Source organism: Homarus americanus, unplaced genomic scaffold (genome assembly GCF_018991925.1).
Source record: "Homarus americanus isolate GMGI-L3 unplaced genomic scaffold, GMGI_Hamer_2.0 scaffold53233, whole genome shotgun sequence".
Taxonomy (NCBI): domain Eukaryota; kingdom Metazoa; phylum Arthropoda; class Malacostraca; order Decapoda; family Nephropidae; genus Homarus; species Homarus americanus.
The window spans coordinates 3,449,989-3,466,884 of NW_024751660.1; the positions used below are offsets into that span (position 1 = coordinate 3,449,989).

Sequence of the window (16,896 nt, forward strand, 5' to 3'; positions counted from 1 at the left end):
GTCTGGTCGTCAATCCACGGGCTCGACATCCGCTCTATACTCTCCATCTCAGCAACACGGAACCTTGTCACCTTCGTAGCCGTCAATGGTGTTGCAGACCCTGCCATCGCCTTGATCTTGTCGGCGCTTTTAACTATAGAATGCGCTGTAGAGGGAGCCAAGCCGTGCACGCGCCCAATCACTGACGTTCCTTCTCCGTGTTCATGTCTTTTTACAATATCCAATTTCACGTCCAACGTAATTGCCACGCGTGATCTCTTGGCAACATTGCTGTGATTTTTAGTAGCTGGTTGCTTAGGTTGTTGCGAGATCACACAAAACACAACTGTGAGATCACACAAAACACATGTACTAATCCCTGAAGATGTGAATTACACGAAAGCGCTTGGGAACTTTGTGTTTTCTTTTTTTCTCGTGGTTATCAGCATATATATATATATATATATATATATATATATATATATATATATATATATATATATATATATATATATATATATATATATATATATATATATATATATATATATATATATATATATATATATATATGTGTATATATATGTTATGTGCACACACACACACACATATATGTATATGTGTGTGTGTGTGTGTGTATATATATATATATATATATATATATATATATATATATATATATATATATATATATATATATATATAAGCCAAATTTTCAAAACATTAATGTATTTCGTACAAAACTTTTATGCCATAAAATGGATAAAATTCACTTAACATTAAAGATTTAATGAAATAACTAATTTATAATAAATTGTAGAGTAGAGTACTGCAGGAGTGTGTTAATAACACTAGTGCGCCTGTGTTGACCAGTGTTCGTCTGCTGACAACAACACACACTGAGGCAATAATGGCAGAGCGAAGGGTGTCAGTTTCTCCTAACAGGATGTCTGACGTGAGTTATACAACTAAATATGTGTTAAAATGAGTATATAGATGTTCTGTGATCATTTATAAATATATTTTAGGCCCGCCATGTTTCTAAAGCTGTCAAGCACGTTGTGGCCACTCCCTCACCTCTGCCATACCCGACAATCCTTTTTTCTTAATTGCTCTATGTAACTCACGTGGTAATAAGATGAGGAAAACTTCTGTATAATAATTTTTATATTGGTACACACTGTCCCTTGAGCTGGACATTGATGTAGACATTCGGATGACAACAGTAAGTTCTGCCCTTGATTAATGTTCCTTAATATTAACGGCTTGTGACTAGCTGAAGGCAATACTCGGTAAAGGTGTAGATAACGGTTACCACTAGAAGGAATTGGCAGTTACCACCAGAAGGAATTGTCGGAATTGGGTGAAATTTTTTCTACACACTAATGTGATATTAAACACAAAAATGGAAACGACATTGCATAGAACTTAATAGAACCTGACCTAACATACCCATAGGTTGGGTATGTTAGGTTAGGTTCTGTGCATTATCATTTTAATTTATGTGTTAAGCAACTTACTTAAATCTTGAGTTTGATATAAATCAGCAGTGGCGAGGAGGACTTAGTGGAAACGTTCACCATTATTTATAGGAAACGTCTCTTGAATAGGGATTCAACGAGGTAAACAACGAAAATGGCACCGGCAGGAGAATTGTGAAGCGGGAGAGTAAATAAAACAAAATACTTATAATAGAAAGTTTTCTTTTAATTTACTTAAAATCATCAAAACAATAAGTACAGGAAAAATAAAGAAAATCATTAAGTAGCTTCTGGTGGTAGCCGTTATCTACACCTTTACCAAGATTTGTTTGAGGTTGAGCTTGAAATTTCATATGCTGTTCTTTTAGTTTCAGTCTTCCAGGGAATCTTAGAAATGTAGGTTAGGTTAGATATAATTCCTGGGTTCTGTGGCTAGTTTAGGTTAGGTTAAGTAAGATCAAAATCATTCAAAACACGTCAAACACCGTCGGAAAAACATAGGGATTACCGAATCTAAAATTTTTCCTTTCATGTTTCTGTACATTGAGAGAGCACAAAAAAAACCTATGAAGTGGATATTTTGCTGTGGCTAAGTTCCTACTAACGCTATTTTACCGTGAGTGCACTCTGATTGGCTAAGTACTTTCTATTTAATATGACGAGGGCTCTCCTCCCGGTTAGGATGTTGGGTAAGGTTAGGTGGGTTTCTTTGGTTGGTTTGGTCAGGTTCTATAAGGTTTTAGTAAATGTTGCCTCTTATAATGATAAGTTTCCATGAACAACAGAAATATGGTTAGGTATGTTTACAGTTACACAACGACCGACTCGCAGCAAAATAAGTGCCAAATGCTGCCAGATTCACGGTCAAATATAGTTCTTGCTTGTTTGACAGTAATGGATGATTAGCCAATCGGAGCGCACTCGTGGTAAAATAACGTGAGTACGAACTTCACCTGTCACGGCAAAATATCCACTGCCAAAAAAAAAAAAGTTAATTATTTGGACCTTGACTGTTGTTAGCTTGGCAGAAAATTTTGGTCCCAGCTAATATTGAGGACTAACCCGGCGACGCGTTGTTTATTTTGATTATATTCTACTCTATTTTCATTAGTGAGCTCTGGTATGATAATTTTTTTTGAAACTGCTTTGTTTGGTAGATAATTAGGTGACTATACGCACACTACTTCGTCTTTCTTGGCGGTAATGCAGCCGAGAAGGAGCATTCCTTCCAATTATATTGACGGCTCCGATCAACGCCAGTGTATGCTTATGACCGTGCAGCTGCTCTCATGTCCACAAAATTTTTTACACCATATCAAAGTACAGCGAGTTCTTGCTTAACATTGGGGTTATGTTCCTGAAAACGTGACGTTATGTGAAACAACGATAAGCGGATAAATTTTCCCCATAAATACAGTAGATAAAATATGGGAGTTACGTTCCTGGGCCTCCCTTTGCCCCTTGAAATACATTACATATACATAAATTCAATGGCATTTTTATAGAAAATAGTATATATGTACAGTATATAGTGGGTAGTGGAGCGGAGGAGGAGCGGTCCGACTAATTACCCAAATGTACCCAAATATAGCCGCAATGAAGTCAAATAATGGTCCTACATGAATAAATCGGACTGCTAATCACTTCTCGACTAGTATTTGGTGTCACAAAGTCACAAAAAATTGGAAAACTTACTTTAATCTGAGTTAATAGATCGCGTGCATGTACCGAGGGAGCGAGGAATTACCCAAATGCAGCCAAATGTAGCCACAATGAAGTCAAATGATGGTCGTACAAGCGTAAATCGGGCTGTGAATCACTTCTCGATTATTATTTGGTGTTATAAAGTCACAAAAAATTGGTAAACTTAATTTAATCTGAGTTGTGTTGTGTTAGGTTAGGTTAGGTTATGTACATGCACTTGATCTATTAACTCAGATTAAATTAAGTTTACCAATTTTTTGTGACTTCGTGACACCAAATACTAGTCGAGGTTAGGTTAGGTTCGGTTCGGTACATGCACTCGATCTATTAACTCAAATTAAATTACGTTTTTCAATTTGTTTTTTACTTTGTGACACCAAATACTAGTCGAGAAGTGATTGATAACCCGATTTATTCATGTAGGACCATTATTTGACTTCATTGCGGCTACATTTGGGTACATTTGGGTAATTAGTCGGACCCGAGGAGGAGGAGGGTGGAGTGTCAGTGAGACCTGGCAGGTGGCTCCTCCTCCGGTTTAAAACCTCCATTTTCGTAGCAAGGCTACTGGTCTTACGTTGCTTCTTCACAACACTTGCATCAGTAGCACTTGATGGGCGTTTGAAAGCCATTTTGAATTGTTAGGGTACAGTATTAAGAGCAAAAACACTTAAACACACACTAATGCTGTGGATGCCTAACAGACTGGCTTGGTGTCACTTGGGGACGCAGTGACATTCCGCGAGTGTGAGGTAGCACTCTGAGAGAGGGCGATGCGCTGCAAAAAGTAGTCCGTGACGACGCAAAACAACGTTGTACCGAGTCATCGGGACGTTAAACGAATTTTTGGTATGTAAAGATTAGCGACGTAGTACTGAAACAACGTTTAGCGGGCCGATGTTATACGAAGACTTACTGTACCGTAAGTTCTTTCTGTTTAATATGTCAGGGGTCTTGAGGGTGGAGCCTCATGGCTAGGAGTAGGATTCAGGATTCTTTGGTGAGGTTGGAGAGGACTTCTAACAAGGCTTCTGCCACTTATTTTTTTTTCAACTGAGGTTAGGTTGGGTTTAATTTCGAAATAACTACTTTTTAACACATTTGCCAAAACTACGCGTGTCCACAAATAAACAGTGAAATTGCGGAAAGGAAATTAGGTAAGGTTAGGTAGGCTTCTTTGATTGGTTAGGTTACGTTAGGTTCATTATGAGATAATTTTGTTGCATTTGTAAAAATTTACTGTCTTTTTTTGTGGAAATTCTAGAAAAAAGAAAATCTCTTATAAGTTGAGAATCACAAAGTAAAAAATGCATTTTTTTGAACATTACTCCGACCATTTTTCGTTGAAAAGCAACAAATATTGAGGAAACTGAAATCGATCTAACCCAACCTAACCTAAACTAACCTTAGTCACGTGTTGTCACGCAGTGAAATCACAGAGTGGCTGGTATGGAAAATAAAGCAACGCTTACCAAATGCAACTGGTTTATTCTGCTTCCAAAGTGATGAGTTTTGATGTAATACAGGTGTTTGGGGTAGGTATGGTTAGGTTAGGTCTGTCACTGCTTACCACATGCAATACCCTCAGTTATCCCATGACGTTTCTTAAATAATAAAGTAAATAATACAGTAATAAGTAAATGTAACACTGCGAGGTGAGCTCATGAGGCAGGTGGTGAGGTGACAAGACAAGGCACTTACACAGCACACATTTGCAGCGTTACTAAACCATTGTCTTATAACAATTTAATTCATAATTTCTATTTTAAAATTAATTGATACATGATACCTAACCAAACCTCACTAGTCTTGTAACTAACACTCCTTTGTATGATCCCATGCATCTTGTTAGCTCTGTTTTGAGCAATTGTGCATTGCTGTCTTGGTTAAAGATTTCTACTTATCATAACCCCTAAGTCTTTCTCGCAGTCGGATTTCTCTTTATCAACGTTGTTCATCTGATCTGGTTAGGTTAGGTGAATTTTTTTTTTTTTTTTTTTAGGTCTTGTAGTTTGGTGGAGTCCTAATCAGATTTAATTACGTGCCCTATTTTAGTGTCGTCAGCAAATTAATGTATGTTGCTGTTTACCTAACCTAGCCTGACTTTTGGTAAACTGCACACTATAGTAGCAGCCAGTACAGTACCTGCCATTCATGCTTTCTTATGTGTTTCAAGTCAGACTGGGTGTGTGTGTGTGTTAAATTACAGTACAGTACTAGGGTTTTGCCAGCCGTTTAAAATGTGGAGGGTGTCTGGCAGGTCCTTTAGGGTTTTGTTGGCATTACAGGCATATATGGTTGTGTGTTAATCAGTGTACTGTACTGTGTTCAAAAACTGGAATTGTTGCTTAATTCTCTCTCTTTTACAGGTACTGTACTTTAATGGGCAATGTTTGGTAGCTTTGGCATTCTGTGTACCGCTAGCAAGGCAGTGGGCTCTTAACACTCGTCTTGCCCGCAGTGCCCATCGGTTCTGTGTGGATGTCGGTCACACTAGAATAACCCGTTATAGTACATCCTTCTTTCCTCACACAGCCAAACTGGAATGCTCTGCCTTATTCTGTGTTTCCATTCTCTTACAAAATGTCTCGCTTCAAATAGCTGGTCTTCCAGCATCTTTGTGGTGTAGATTAACATACTCTTTTTCTCCTCTAATTTTTATTTTTTACTCTTATTTTTTCACCCCCAGACCCCATTATGGGTCGGTGGTCTGTGCCCGGGTGGGCTATTCCCCATAAAAAAAAAACGGGTGAATTACCAATACTGTAGGCCTATCATGTTTATAATCTATAGTGAAATCTTTTGCTTGTGTTTAGTAGATTATTAGTACAGTACGGGTTGTACCTCTTTAGTCCGGCAACCTCGGGACCTGACCGGTGCCGGACCATGGAAATTCACCCTTTTCCTGGATAGATAGTGACCTGTGCTTGTGCTTGGAAGCATTAGCACCACTTTCTCTGCATCATGGTCTCTTTGAAGACATATTGAAGGGTTAAATGTCGTACAGTAGCTTCTCAGATTTCGCGAGTTTTTAATTCTTAACGTATTTTATTGGAACACACAAAAAAAAACTAAATAAAAATTTTGACGGCGGAAACTTGAATTTCAACGGGTTTGAACGGCCCGCCAACGTGCAGACGACGTGCATAATCGTGTAAACAGCTTCATTTCTCTTATGTACAAAAGATTCATTATTGTTTATTACTGAATGTCTTTTTGATTGAATTAATGTTTATGTGTGCAAAATGAACAATACAATTCATTAATAATACGTAGAATATTAAAACACACGAGGAAATGACACAGCATTGTTTTTGTTGATTACAAAACCAGTGACTGACTGGTTCTACATATAAAACTGAAGAAAATAAGACCTTGGTTGTAGCTGTAGTAAAATTAATATGGTTGTTTTAAGTAATGTTATTTAATGTTAATAAATGGAACAATAGAAGTACCGGTAGCTAACGATAATGGTAAAGAAAAAAGAGAGATTGCGTATGTAAGTGCGCACACGTGAAAACATATCGTCATTACTTTACATAAGAATATGAAAGCAACACTTATTTACTGTTCATATATATTTTAATTAATGTTTCTGAATTTGTTTTTATTGAATTAATGTTTGTGTGTGCAAAATTAACAATACAATTTATTAATAATACGTGGAATATTAGAGGAGACGAGACGGCTGCCGGCATTGTTTATGTTAAAGCTTACAAAACCAGTGACTGATTGGTTCTACATATAAAACTGAAGAAAATAAGACCCTGATTTTAGCTGTAGTAAAATTAATGTAAAAAAATTAATATGGTTGTTTGAAGTACCTGTAATGTTATTTAATGTTAATAAATGGAACAATATAAGTAGCTAACCATTAATGGTAAAAAAAAAAGTGAGACTGCGCGTATGTAAGTGCGCACATGTGAAAACATATCGTCATTACTCTACATAAGAATATGAAAGCAACACTTATTTACTGCTCATATATATTGAAGGGTTAAATGTTGTACTCTGTATAGACAAGCAGAGAGAGAGAGAGAGAGCAGCTGAACTGCCGGATGTAAACAAACCTTAATTTCCCGCGGCTTTGTTGTTTTTTTTTTTTTACGGGGATTAGCCCACCCGGGCATAGGTCACTGGCCTGAGGGGCAAAAATTTAATACTCTTGTAATAATAATAATAATTCAGATAAAAAAAAAAAGCTGCCTATCTACCTATTGGACAAACTAAAATCGTTCCGGACCATGGGAGTTTCCGGACCACAGAATGCCGGACTAGAGAGGTACAACCACTGTATTACCATATGTCTTTTAGAAGGTATGGATATTTTCAGAGATGGAAATATCTGTAACAACTTATTTTTGCTTTTTTATAATTTCAATTGGGAAATGGATTTTGTATCATATCCAGTGTACATTGACAGTGAGTTGAACAAGTTTGTATTTCACAAACCTGGTGTTAGATATACAGTACTGAAAAGCACTTTACAGTACTTTGGTTCTTGTGTTCGGTGCTCTAGTTTTTCCCAGAGAATGTAGGCACTGCATAGGAGTAGGTGCACTCTTGTTTCTTTGATATAATTTAACATAATAAATTAAGAGAAATCCATTCAGCACTAAATTATTTCACAGATATTTGAAAGGTTTATTGTATATTTACAGTCTTGTTCGAGGAAAGCACGAGAGAAACCCTTGCTGGAGAATCACAGGGTATGCAAAGCTTTGATACTTTGTTACATACGTTTATGACCGAGCTTTGCAGGCTTGCAATATCAAAGCACTTGATCAAGGTTCTCCACAATTCAAACTGATAAAGATTCAGAATTGGTATTTACAGGGGCTCATTATTTAAACATTCCACAAATCATTACATTGAGATATTTGTTTTAATATTGTTTTATGTTGATTCCATACTATGTTTACTATTGTGAGTTTCCTTCTGTCAAATGTAAAATAACACAGGGCTGCCACACTGCACTAAACCTGATGAGTCCCTATAAATGCACTAGTGAAGGGAACTCTACCCTTTTCTCTTGCATATTATTAAAGATTTAGAAATACTGTAGCTACACTATTATTGCTTTAATCTGTCATGGTTGAATTTTTTAAATTTTTTTGTAAAACATGATAGTCATATGACATTATTAAAAGTACTGGACTGTACAGGTAGTTCTGCTATAACGCGATAATTGTGTTCTTGTAAAATATCGTGTTATAGAAAATCGCGTAATAGAAATAACGGCTTATGGAGAAAATAGGGTTAGGTGCAGATTACTCGAAATCGAAAAAATTTAGTAGTTAGCCTAACACAAAGGATAGCACAGTCTAAATAAATGTTACATTCATATCTAATAATGAAATCATACAGTAAATTTAACACTTTACCTTGAAAAAATATGAATGTAACTTGATGGGGGAGAAGGGTGATTTTGAGGTTGATAACATCGAGCTTCTCTTCAAGTGTTATATCCTTTCTTTTACGATAATCACCGGGAATTCTATCATCAGAACGCTTTTTGGAGATATTCTTCTTTACCATATTCACAGTTAATACCACAAAATTGGAGAAATAGTAAGCAAAAATCGCGTTATAGCAAACAAGCGTTCGCGTTATACAAATATTGTTCCGAATTCATAAATCGCGTTAGAGCAAATTCGCGTTATCAAAACACGCGTTATAGCAGAACTCACTGTACTGGTAAAAATGCACCTCATCCTAATTCTTAGATTCTGTTCTCAAACTTATTGAGCTTGGCTGCAATTTTTCAACTTGCAGCAGTAAAAATATACGATGTGGCCAACTACAATAGAAGTGGTTGTGGAGAATCTTTTTTCTGGCTTCACATCTCTCCTAAGCAGTGTTAAGAGATTCCAGAATTTAATCATTTTAGTTGTACAGTAGTACAGTGTACTTAAGATTTCTATATACGGTATACTGTACAGTATATATACCACTGCAGCTGTTTTTTTTATTTTTCCTGTTGAAGTTTTGCATAATATATAGCTTACTGAGAACAAGCATGTAGCTATGGAGGTGAGTACCGTAACCAATTTTTTTTTTCCAATACAGATGTCTCGGGGACCAGGGATTATTTTGCGGCGAGTCTTGCTGGCAGTGTGTATTATCCAAGTTGTGATAACAGCTTACCTTGCCCTTTGCATCTTCAATTCTGCATTTTCCACTGTCAAGGAAATGAAAAGCTTTCCACAACTGGAACCCAGAAAGAAGAGTGAAAACCAGCAAGAAGGTCAGGGCAAAAAACTCATAGGTAAGTTCAGTAAGGCTGACACTAAAAGATCCCCTTGTAGAATTAATAGCTTTCTTTTATAAACAACAGTTACTGTATTTACCTCTGGTCCTTTATTGACTGTTAGGTTATTAAGTGTACTAAAATTTATCATAGATGCTAAACATGCAAAGGCATCCAGCCACCAAACTTTGCTACATCATGCCTGATGGCAACCGGGTCACCAGAGCTGTGCCCATCCCCTGGTCTCTGCTGCAGTTTCTGGCAGCCCTGAGTTTTCAGTGGTGAATGGCAGGGGGCATCCTGTTAAGGTTTTACCCAACATATGCCATTATCTAGTCTTGTTTTACCTATTCAAGCATGGCAAATGTCTGTAGAATGTTGTTGTTGATGTTTATATATAGCACAATTTGTGTTCTGTAAATTTACCATAGTGTGAAAAACTGACTTTGTCTACACACTTTCCTGTGAGATATTTCACATTTTCTGAAAAATAGGAAATAGTGATTATATATGCAAGATAACTTTTGACGCATATATAATATGATCACACAAAGTAAATTGCTGTAATAAGAAAATTTTTCCTTACAGATTTTGATATTGGGGAAAATCAAGCTGCCATTGTTTTAGCACAGCAGGAGATGAAGCCCCATGTTGTTCAAGGGATGGAAGTAAAATGGGATGAGGCACCTGCCAAGATATCAGTAGGTAAAATGGTTTCATCAGTAATCTTAACCCCTGGGCTTCGGGTAGTGGATGGGAGCCCTCCCTCTCTACGTGGGTATATTCGAGAACATTTAAAAAACAAATAAAAACAATTTTAGTCTTACAAACTGGCCATGCACGATATAAACAGGAAATAATACATTTCCTTACCACAGGTTGGCAACACAGGCTAGGAAGAGTTGAGAATGTTCGTGACGGGGCGTGTGTGTGACTCAGTTGTAATGAGGTAAACAACACTAATTTGTAGGTGGTATGAGGTACAGGACACCTTTTTATATGTTTTCACTATTTATACTATTAACATTCATTATTATTACTCCAGCAATTGATCACAATACTAAACTTGTGCTTTGGGATTGGGGGAAGGGGGGTAGAAACACATACCTGTAGTTGAGTCAAGTCCAACGGCGAGATTCCTACATCACAAAAGCTGAGAAGAGACTGGGATGTTCTCATGTGTGAGTGACCCGAAGCCTAGGGGTTAAGCTTTTTATGAAAATGTGCAATCTTTCTATCATGTTTATAACTAAGAAATTTACATCATCAAACTCAAAAGCGCGCTACGTCTCATCCTCCAATTGTTGGATCAATGTAGTAGTTGGTGAAACTTGTGGGGTATTTTCCTAATACAGCTCCTCCCCGACTTATGACGGGGTTAGGGACCCAAATCCAGGTAGTCGAAATGGTTGTAAGTCGGAAATGCTTAAATAATACATAGAAAATCGAAAATGGGTGTCTCTTTTTCTTCTCAGCACCACAAAACACTCACTTTTAAGCTTGCCAGCCATTTTAAAGTGAAGTACAAACGAAAATTTTGTCTGTGTACTGACTTTGGGACTCAAAAATACGTAATTTTACCAAATTTTGGTATGACTGAGGCAGGTCGTAAGTCGAGTAGGTCGTAAGTCGGGGAGGAGCTGTATATAATCGTCAGTTACGTGAAGTGGCAGTCAAGGGGACGTTGGTTTACGGGTATACCTGTGCTGTACAGCTTGAGCTTATAAATTCCACCTTACTCTTACAAAAATATTTACTATTTTGTTTATGCCATTTTACAGTCAGGCCTTATAAACCTCCCCGTGGTGGAGGTGTGGAGCAAAGCTGCTGTGGGTACTTACCTTTGGCAGCACATTTTGGAAGGTGAGGAAAGCTTGGATGAGACAGTACCAGGAGCTACTCTTGGTGAATTAAGGATGCCAGCATTTATTCTCAGATATAGATCAGGTACAGTATTGTATCATCATCAGTGATCTTTCAATTTTACCACATTATTAACCCCTTGCCCCTCTCTCTGGTGAATAAAATTGTTTGTGGTCAGCCAAATAAAATACGGGGGGGTAATAAAAGTGGTGTCCCATGGTGAAGGGGTTAACTGTTACATATACAGGTAGTATACTGTAGCACAGTACAGTACAGTGAATCACTGTCAAGGCTAAGGAGTTAGTGAATGAATAAATAATTGAATTTTGTCTTAGCACTTTCCTGTCACTTTCTTCATTGTCTTTCACTTTCCTCCTATGCTGTATACAGTATATTCTTCCTTTCTTTGATATTTCTGTACTTCTGATTCATCCTACATAAAGGTGTGCAAGAAGGAAGTGTACTGTAATTAGATTAATAGAGTATTCCCCTCTGTTTATTTTAGAGCATTTATAATGGTACATTAGGAGATTCTGTACTGTATCTCGTTCAGAAATCTCTCGCTGTAAAATGTAAATCCAAATAGAATTAAAATGGACCATAACTCATTCTTAACCCTTGTTAACAAAGGACAGCTTGTGTGCCTGTTTCATTTGTATTTGCCAAGAAAGTGTTTGGTTGATAAATTAGGCATCAAAGTGATGACTCATCTCCTATACTCACCTCTCTCTTGACTTTTTCTGTTCCTTTAAAATAGAAAATTGACTCAGGGCTGGTGTTTAGTCCAATAAAAAACTTCTTAAACTTTGATGATTATACTCAGCACTTTATCAAAGGATGGTTTCTCCAGGTTTTTAAACTAGTTCAGAGTGGTGAGACCAGTGACATACCCAGGTATGTATGAGGTACAGTACTTAAAAAAAAAAATCTGTACATTCATTATGAGCTTACCATTCAATTAATGATGCTATTATTTATTTTTATTTTGTTGTCGTTAATATTTTTTATTTTCTCCCCCCCCTCCCCGCGGTATGTCCATGGGTGAAACTGATGCACGGAGAAGGAAAGAGATTGCAGTATAATAAAGAAATAAAAATTATTATTCTATAATATTTTTACTTATTTCTAAACCTGAGGTCCCATTTTAGTATTCCGGTCTTTGTGTAAAGTATATACTACTATGTACTCTTTTAGATTAATAAGATCATTTTATACCATAGTTGAATACAGTACTGTACAATACCTAAATTTTTCCTTATATTCCAGGGAATTTTTCATGTTGAAACTTAAACATGGGCAGAACCTTAGTCCAATGTGTACAGTTTTTATTTCAAATAGAATATCACCTTGGTTACCTTTATTATTTATCAAACTTTAATTTTACTCTTTAGGCCCCGGAGTCACACCAGACAGTGTGCCACGTGACATGAAAAATGTAGTTTTAGTTGTGAACGGCCGCACTGAAGAAAAAGTAACAGATGCAAAGTATTGGCTGGACTCCATTCAGAGCTGGGACACACCTCCTGTGGTTATACTGGTGATGCTGGGGAATGAGGTAAGGTGTGTTTACTTTGTAAGAAATGAACACTAAGAATATTTTTCTGTGTTCACAACTGATAGACATCACATACCAAGACAAATGAACAGTACATATAATAAGGACAGTTGGATAGCAGCTACAGGTAACAACAGATTGAATAGAAGTAAAGTTAATGGTAGAATGCAGCCAAGATGAATGGACAGTAGGTACATATGAGTATAATTAAAGAAAACTAACAGCAGAGACAGTAAGATTTTAAGTGCACTTAGTATGACTGAATGATATCGAAACATTAAAACTTTCTTAAGCTAGAAATATGTTGAAGGTGCTGAACCATTTATTTTATTACAGTAGTTATTTTAGACACAGCTAATGAATACATTGTTTGTGTTTGCTTGTGAAAAATGTGCACAGTTCTTTTCCATTTAGCAGTTTCTATTTTCAAGGTTATGTCGCTGCATGGGTAGTGTCTCCAACATCTCTCAGTCCTCTGGTTTTTCTGGTTTATAACTTTGAGAAAATGCTGGGTATCTCATTGTGAATTTTGTAGTTGTAAGTACAGGTATGAATGTTGTGGAAGATGATTTTTGTGAATAGTGATGTTCAGGAGAGCCTTGTGTGGACTATGGAAGATATAATAATTGCCAGTTTGTAGAGTTGTGGGTGAAAAATGCATTCCAAAAGTAATTTTATAATTGCTAATGTTACCCCCTCCTCTTCAGCAATGTGAAAATCATTGGGTGGATGGTTACATTCAGCCTAATGGTGCAGTGGTGACTGTTCTTGTGACTTATGATGACCCTCGAGTGGATCAAGTGACCTTTTACCAGTGGCCGCTTGGTGTTGCCACGTGAGTGTTTTGATCTTCTCCACTGTTTAAAAAGTTGAAGATAATGTCACCTTATCGAATAATCGTAAATTGTATTGTATATATCCATTGATTACCATTATGAATTGAGAGATACGTTCATCGTAAAAAAACGCAGCTCTCCAACACTTAATGAAATGACACTTTGCACACCTTAAATATTTGCATGCTTAAAAATTTAATGAAAACTAAACTGTAATGTAATAGTTCCACAGTCAACTGAGAAAGTCCCAAACTACTTCTGGTGGCCATCATCTATTTGTCAGCCTCAATGTGCCTTATCACCTCCAACTTAACATCAATAATAAATTGATGGCTTTACTGGGTTTATTAACACTCGGGGCATTGCTACTGCTCATTTCACTTACTGGTCACTTTCTTTGACATCTCTAAGTAGGGTGAATCACTTAAAAATGCACAAAACTGCTGGAGAGTTCTGAAGAACTGTGGAGCTGGATTCAAAAGATTTTGTTCACTTGTAAACACTTTTGTTTCAACATGCTGTGGCCAATTAAACTACGGGTATCCGTCGTTTAGTGATCTTTCACTTAACGATAATTCGGTTTAGCGGTTTAAAATTTTTAACACCCTTTGTTGTTTAACGGTCTGCAAGTGTTCGGTTTGCAACCTTCAACTCACTGGGAAAAATTCAGGAGGGAAGTCGAAAAAATGGAGATTCTTTGCTCTCCGTGGGCATCTCTACTTGTCACTTTCCAAGGTTTCGGGCAAAGATTAACATCTGCTAAGGTAAGGAACACCATGTTTATGGCGTACAATATATCTACAGTACAGGTGCTCCCCGACTTACGACGGGGTAAGTGACCCAAATAAAGGTCGTAAGGCCGACATAGATAATAAAAAACATAAATAAAATAAAAAAAATAAAAAATAAATAAATATCTACAATGAAATACAGTACACTAAATGTAATAAATAATGAGGAATGGATACAGTACAGTAAAAGTAATAAATAATGAGGAATGGATACAGTACAGTAAAAGTAATAAATAATGAGGAATGGATACAGTGTGACTGAGCACTTACCTTAAATGTAGTCAGCTGAATGCACACAGGGCCCCCATAATTTTCTATTTACAGGATACATGGAGACTATATTAATTGGAAGAAGCAGAAGAGGAGACAGGGCTGGGTGGGTCATCAATGTCGCTTTCTTCAAACAGGTTTATGTGCTGTAAAACTTGCTGGTTGAAGGTATTGGTTCATCTTGAGGGAGTGAAGAGGCAGCACTGGTGGGGCGTGAGGAGACAGCACTGGGGGACTTCTTGAAATAGATGTCCAATTTAGACTGCACCGTTTGCTTTTTCTTTTCATTATAAATTTCTCTGTAGCAAGCAAGTGCATCTTGGATCATTCTGTCAACTTTGGCATAACGCTCATAATTTTGATCCATGCCATCAAACATTTGCATTCCTTTATTAATTGTAGCAAATGCCTCTGCCATATGTTTCACTGAAAACTTTTTGGGGGGTGCAGGTTCTTCTACATTTTGTATCTCTTCTTCCTCTGCAATTTTCTGTGCATCTAGTTCAATAAGATCCTCGTTACTGAGCTCTTTTGCTACACTTTCAACCAACTGTCCAACATCTTCATTATCAATTTCTAACTCCAGCTGTTTACCTAACTCCACTATCTTGTTACTAATATCCGAAATAACTTCATTTTCATTAACTCCTTTGAAACTGTATGCCCGCTCAGGCATGCGCTTCCACAATAATCCAGTCTCATCCACATTGAATATTTGCTCAGGCAAATAATTCCCTTCCACAATCACTTCATCTAACTCCTCCTTAAAAGCTTCGGCAGCACCAACATCGGCACTAGCTGCCTCTACACTCACCTTAACATTGTGTAGACTGTAGCGTTTTTTAAATCTATCAAACCACCCATGACTTCCTGTAAAGGTTTGATCACATTCATCTCCTGCCTGCTGCTTCAGGCTTTGGAACAGGCTTCTTGCTTTAGCCTGTATGGTTAGAAGGCTTAAGGGTACATGCTTCTGTATCTGGTCTTCTGTCCATATCACCAATAATTTTTCCATATCGCGAATAGGACCTTGTCTTCTCTTTGATATTATAGTTCCCTTTATAGGTGTTGTTCCTTTCACTACTTCACGAATATGTTCCTTGTCCTTCAGAATAGTGTATATACTGTAGTCGAGTGTGAGAAACCTAGGTCGCGTGAGATTGTTGCTACTGTTTTTCCATTCTCATGCTGTGTTATTATCTTCATTTTCATCTCAAAAGTAATTGCCTGTCTCCTTTTCTTTGGAACACCACCAGCACTCTCACTTTTTACGCTTTCCAGTCATTATAAAGTCAATTAAATACTATAATAACTTAAGTTCACAGCGCGATCAGTATAGGATACGATAGCCAAACACAAACTAAGCGCTCCGCTGAGTGAGTGTACCCACGAGACGTGCCACCCTCTCGCCCCGGACGGAAACTTTTCGGTATAGAAAATGCGCGCGTCATTTGAAAATATTTTTGGTTACGACGGTCGCAGTCGTATGTCCCAACGGACGTACGATCAGAGCAGGTCGTAAGTACCAATGGACGTAAGTCCATGTGGTCGTAAGTCGGGGACTACCTGTACTGTACTTGTCCATGAAATTTTGAAAATCCCACTAATCTTGTAAATAGTGTAAATATGTGTAATTTTTCATGACTAGAGTTCAGTATCAGCATAACGTTGTGTAGTGGTGGGATTGTGACAGCGTATATGTGGCAAACTGTACAGGGCCCCCCCCCCCCCAAGTTCGAGAGGGTTAGGTTCTCAAAATGGCCGCGAATCGCCAAATCCGCGAATAACATTTGCTGACGGGTAGGGGGGTACATTTTTACTTGTATAGTATAAAGAAATGTATATTCCCTATACAGTGGTCCCTCAGTTAACGAACACAATCCGTTCCAGCAGGTTGTTCGTTAACCGAAAAATTCGTTAACCGAAACCATTGTTTCAATGGGTTTTTGGGTAATTGGTTCCAGCTCACCGAAAATTGCCTAAATTCAACAAAAATGGCAGAAAAGTTCACTTACTTTGAGGTGTGTATGTAGAAGGCTCCTGGATGATGATGATGATGGGAATTAGAATGGGGGTGGAGGAGAAGGAAGAAGAGAAGGCATTGGGGTGGAAGAGAAGTCACCCCATGGCACCATTTCACCCATAAAATTTTAGTTTTCTTGGTGTA

The 16,896-nt window shown here is 37.4% G+C and overlaps 1 protein-coding gene across 5 annotated transcripts in view; it reads left to right on the top strand.

Moving 5' to 3' along the window:
- The window catches only part of LOC121854756 (ribitol-5-phosphate xylosyltransferase 1-like), a 60,706-nt gene that overhangs the window by 34,550 nt on the left and 9,260 nt on the right, over positions 1–16,896 (top strand). Inside the window, exons 1-7 of one of the 5 annotated variants that reach the window (XM_042349498.1) lie at positions 821–934; positions 7,826–7,873; positions 9,234–9,432; positions 10,003–10,115; positions 11,196–11,361; positions 12,669–12,832; positions 13,540–13,667. In XM_042349498.1, the coding sequence (XP_042205432.1) occupies positions 890–934; positions 7,826–7,873; positions 9,234–9,432; positions 10,003–10,115; positions 11,196–11,361; positions 12,669–12,832; positions 13,540–13,667 (863 nt within the window). In that variant the 5' untranslated portion in view covers positions 821–889. Of the gene's footprint in view, positions 1–800; positions 935–1,014; positions 1,205–7,825; positions 7,874–9,233; positions 9,433–10,002; positions 10,116–11,195; positions 11,362–12,668; positions 12,833–13,539; positions 13,668–16,896 lie in introns of those variants that run through there. The other 4 variants (XM_042349499.1, XM_042349501.1, XM_042349502.1 and 1 more) reach the window with 4 other exon arrangements.